At 35.9% G+C, this 5,265-nt stretch overlaps 1 protein-coding gene across 1 annotated transcript in view; it reads left to right on the plus strand.

Moving 5' to 3' along the window:
* Positions 1 to 3,983, plus strand: part of LOC107088981 (guanine nucleotide-binding protein subunit alpha-14-like) — a 5,906-nt gene extending 1,923 nt beyond the window's left edge. Inside the window, exons 2-7 of the mRNA XM_015381471.1 lie at positions 597 to 781; positions 1,164 to 1,318; positions 1,441 to 1,569; positions 1,731 to 1,860; positions 1,940 to 2,093; positions 3,224 to 3,983. Of these exons, the coding sequence (XP_015236957.1) occupies positions 597 to 781; positions 1,164 to 1,318; positions 1,441 to 1,569; positions 1,731 to 1,860; positions 1,940 to 2,093; positions 3,224 to 3,414 (944 nt within the window). The 3' untranslated portion in view covers positions 3,415 to 3,983. The remainder of the gene's footprint in view (positions 1 to 596; positions 782 to 1,163; positions 1,319 to 1,440; positions 1,570 to 1,730; positions 1,861 to 1,939; positions 2,094 to 3,223) is intronic.
* Positions 3,984 to 5,265: the final 1,282 nt, after the last annotated feature.

Consider the following 5,265-nt stretch of genomic DNA (forward strand, 5'->3'; position numbering starts at 1 on the left):
CATCCATCCATCCATCCATCCATCCATCCATCCATCCATCCATCCATCCATCCATCCATCCATCCATCCATCCATCCATCCATCCATCCAAGTTGTTTCGCGAGGGGTGCTCTTGCTCGGTCTGGTGAGAGGTGGGTTACACCCTGGACAGATCACCAGTCTATCATAGGGCACATTCGAATCCTATTGTATGATTGAGTTACCACTGACATTTGTTTATTTTATGAAATATTCTTTTTTTTTATCTATCTATTTGATTATCTATTTACTTAGTTCTATATTTATATTAAATTATATCAGAGCTGGTCCTCCATATTATAACGCTATGCTAGGCAAAACAATTTATGGCCTTAGGTATGGGGACCTTCACATCCAATTCGGATACAATGTTGCTTGCCACTTGGTGTGAAAATAGGTGCGTTTGAATTGTCGGCTGCGTCCTCTGTAGGACCCACTCTACCTGGAGTGGGTTTTCAAAAGCCATTAAAATGAGGAGGCCGGACGGAGTGTTCGAATTTGATCAGGCATCAAGCAAAAAATGTATCATGAAACCTGAACATTTTTATCCCTTGATCTAATTTATTTCATTTTCGTAGGAACTGGTGAAAGTGGGAAGAGCACCTTCATTAAACAGATGAGGATCATCCATGGCAAAGGGTACAATGAAACTGACAGGAAAAATTTCACCCGGATTGTCTTCCAAAATATCGTCACAGCCATACAGGCGCTAATTGAAGCTATGAGTTATCTACACATCCAGTATGCTGACAACCAAAATGTTGTAAGAATCTTACAAAATTCTTAATGGTCTACTTTTATATCCTCTTTGTCAGATTATGTAATATTAACAATGTTCACTTTAGGGTTTCTATGCTTTTTGATGAGTGTCAAATTTAACCCCTGCTAAACTGGCTGTCATAGTAATACTGTATCATAGATGTAGAGGATATCTTCTGTGTCTGTTAACCTTTATGCAATGTTGTGGATTCTCATAAAGCTCTCTGTACCACATTGCTCTATGTGCAATGCATACTGTCTAAGTGCCTAACTCTTTTTGTGTGAATATTTGGTTGCCACTAGTATGTCTTTAAACCTATTCTGCCAAATATCAAAGGTGTGTTTCTAGTAGACTTGTAGTAGACCTGTGGCTATTTTTTTGTCAGAGTTATGCCAAGAAACTGAGCGAGGTGGAGGTATCTGATTTGACGACATTGGCGCCCTGGCAGGTGGATGCCATCAAGCGAGTATGGAATGATGGTGGTGTACAAAAGTGCTATGACCGTCGGAGGGAGTACCAGTTGTCAGACTCTGCCAAATAGTAAGATCTAAACTGAGTATTTGAATATAGATATAAATTATGATCATTTTAACACAATGCTTTATGATAGTTTTGCTGGACATCACAATATTAAACTGCTTGTTTTGTTATTTATGTTTTAGTTATCTGAATGACATGGACAGAATCACAGCCCAAGATTATATTCCATCTGAGCAGGATATCTTGAGGGTCCGAGTAGCCACTACGGGTATCATAGAGTACATATTTGATATGTCAAAAGTCACCTTCAGGTATGCTGCCACTTTGTTCCATAGCTAACACAAAAAGGGACAGGTTTAACACCCTTTTAAACCTTTACTTTGCTGTCATTGTTGGTTTGAAAAGGAGAGAAATACAAGTGTTTTTGGTTTGACAAAACAAAAATCAATACAAGTACGTCTTCTGTTCTCAGAATGGTGGATGTGGGTGGCCAGCGCTCAGAAAGGAAAAAATGGATCCACTGCTTTGAAAGTGTCACTTCGATCATATTCCTAGCAGCCCTAAGTGAATATGATCAAGTACTTTATGAGAGCCAGAATGAGGTATGTTCTGATCTAAAGTTTGTTAGTTTCAGATGGGTTTAACAGTAGCTTTTGCTAAGATTGTTCGCATCTGTTTTAGAACCGGCTACGAGAGAGCCTTGCCCTGTTTGAGACAATCAACACATCCAATTGGTTTCAAGATTCTTCCACTATTCTTTTTCTGAACAAAACAGACCTGCTGGCTGAGAAAATCACAGAATCTCATCTGGCAACATACTTCCCAGAATACAATGGTAAATTATATCCTGTTGCTCATGTTAAAATTTTTTGAATTTAAAAAAATAACGTTTATCTACAACTGCTTTCAGTTGTAGTTTTTATTTTTCGCCATTTTAAAGATTAGTTTCATTTTTCCAGTTTGCTTTATTAAAAACATTGGGTCTTTTAGTTCATTTAGTGGAATTAATTCAAGCCTTGATTATGGGTGGTGAGAAATCACCATCAAAAATACCTTAAGAGTTGTTACATATTTACTTTGATGCTTTGTGTTTTTCTTGCTCTTAGCTTCTCAATTAGAAATACAGCAGGGGGTCAAGCCCATACCAGCAATTTGTGGACATGTGGCAGAATTACCCTAAATAAATTGCTTATTCAAAGTCTGCATGAACAGGTTTGAGGAAGCCAAACCTGAATTACAGTCTGAAACTATCTTGTGATGAAGAAATTAGGTTACCTATTACAATATTCTCCTGAAAAAAACTTCCAAAAGTAAAAGAAATAAAAAAAACTGAAAAAATATATGCTCAGTCTTAATACATTTTTTTAATCAAGTTGTATAATAGAGGGATTTTTTTTTTACCTTTGCCTGGTGACACCTCTGATATTTGTCCAGATTCCGAGATCCTCGCTTTATGCTCCAAGGAGACTTCCTTGGTTTCGATTAAGGCCACCAAACTTTTACTCCAACTTTTTCAACATTTCAAAAAATTCATGATAATCATTCAAAACCCCATGAGAGGAGAGGTTATAATGCGCCGACTTAGTCTGTTTTAAGTCAGACTGTTTGAATTCCCATGAAGGTTTATGAAACCCCGTTCCTCAAGTTGTTTTCCACACAACACAGTTACCAAGTATATACACAGTGTCTCATAATGTTCATTCTATTTCACCCCCAATTAAGATGGGGTTTTTTCACCTCCATTACCATCATCTTTAATATGCATGGTGGGAATATAAGGAGTCAAAAGGAAACAAAATTAATAACTAACAATAAACTTCTTCAAATTGTCGTCATCTAGAAGAAAAAATAAAAATCTCTTTAGCCATAGATACATAATAAATAATATATATATCATAAGCAATAGCTAAATTATGAATGGAGCTCTTTGGGTTTCTCTAATTGTGTTCACTCTCTCTCCCACAGGGCCCAAAGGTGATGCTGAATCAGCAAAAAAGTTCATTGAGAAGTTGTACATTCAATTACACCAAAATTCTCATAAAGCCCTCTATACACACTTCACCTGTGCCACTGACACAGAGAACATCCGGGTTGTCTTCAAAGCTGTCAAAGACACTCTCTTTCAAGAAAATCTTGAAAGATTCAACATTGTATGAAAGAAACCCCAGTGATTATTTATCTTTAGTAACACAAAAGTTCAGGTACAATCAAATGTTGCAATTTTTTGAAATTAAAATACTGTCAGACTACGGCTTTGAAAACCATAAAAAACACAAAGCAAACATAAGAATGTTTAACTCCACTGTACTGAATCATGTCATTTTATTGAAATAGCAATGTATCAAATAGCAAATTATAAAAATGTTCATAATATTTAAATATTTGAAATCAGAAGTATTTAACCTTATGGGAAACAAAGGAAAAGCGAAGAATGTTGAAAATCACTTATAAATAAATAAATTCCATTATGGTAGATTTGTCATATTTTTTTCTTCTTTATAGAGCATAAAACTTCAGACACACTAAAACAGACACTAAAATACAGTAGGTAGTGATATATTAAGTCAGCTATGTTTACATAAAATGATTTGCTAAGAACTGTTCTTGCTTATTAAAGATTTTTTTCCAATTTTTATTTAAATATCTTTTGAAGTTATTTTAAATTAATTTTCCAACCACATTAGAAGGGGAATCACTGGTATGAGGATTTAACCTGAAACATATGATTCAGCCAATGCTGATGTGGGGCCCCTTTTTTCGAAACCTCTTTTCAAAAGGCTTTGCTATGTAGTACCATTAATGTGAAATTATTCTTTTCATACTAAGCAATAATTGTACTGATTGGTTGTTGTATGAAAATAACAACTAAATTGTTAGTTCCACTTTTATTTTTCTTCCATTCCCACCATCACAGCGCTCCCTGGATGAAAGGCGGCCTTAACATTACCCTATTTAGCCTAGGCCAAGAGCCGGTCCTGAATAGCTCAGGATAACTTGAGCCACTCTAACTATGCGCTTTATAAAAAAAATTAAGTTTTGAGCCTTGCCTTAAAAGTAGACATGGAGTCTACTCTGTGGCTGGCTAGCTCAAGTGTTAAGTCACCCGTCCTGCACACAGGAAGCCTGTATCCCAGCTGGGGGGAATGAGCAGCCAGTGTGGGTCCTTAGGCAAGACCATTCAAGCTAATGCCTTCTTTGTAGAGTGGCAGCCTAGTGGTTAGGAATCCTAAGGTTCTGAGTTCAAGCCTGACTGCCACTCTTGCACCCTGAACAAGTTTTTTAGTTCTATTCTGGATTTAACAGGAAAGCAATAGACAAAAGTTGAGACAGGAGAAAAATTTCATATAAACTCTGGCTGCAGCATTTTGGAACAGCTGATGGCTTTTAACTACAGTTTGTGGACTTCCTGATAGTAAAGAATTAAAAAAGTCTAGCCTTGAAGTAATTAATTCATGGACAAGTTTCTCATCATCACCCCTGGACAATATTCCATTATTACTGTATGCAACATTCCGTAGATGAAAGAAGGAAATTTTACAAACCTTGTCGATATGGGATTTAAATGATCAAAAATAACACCAAGATTTTTTAATTTATCATCTGAGATCAATTTAATCCCATCCAAATGAAGTGACTCACTAATCAGCTTCTTTTTCAAAGACTCTGGTCCAAAGACTTTAAGTTCTGTTTTGTCTGCATTCAGGAGCAGAAAGTTAAGTCATCCAGGTTGTTATGTCTTCAAGACATGCCTGTAATCTATGTAATGGGTTAGCTTCATCTGGATTTATAGACACATATAGCTGAGTATCAGCATAACCACGAAAATTAATCCCTTGCTGTCTAATAATTCTACCTATTGGTACCATATATATATATATATATATATATATATATATATATATATATATATATATATATATATATATAGTAAAGAAAACTGGTACTAGCACTGATCCCTGTGGTACTCCACAGGTAACCCCAGAGCATGAGGAAGATGTATCATTAAT

The sequence above is a fragment of the Cyprinodon variegatus genome, unplaced genomic scaffold, assembly GCF_000732505.1.
Source record: "Cyprinodon variegatus isolate N-32 unplaced genomic scaffold, C_variegatus-1.0 Scaffold234, whole genome shotgun sequence".
Lineage (NCBI taxonomy): Eukaryota > Metazoa > Chordata > Actinopteri > Cyprinodontiformes > Cyprinodontidae > Cyprinodon > Cyprinodon variegatus.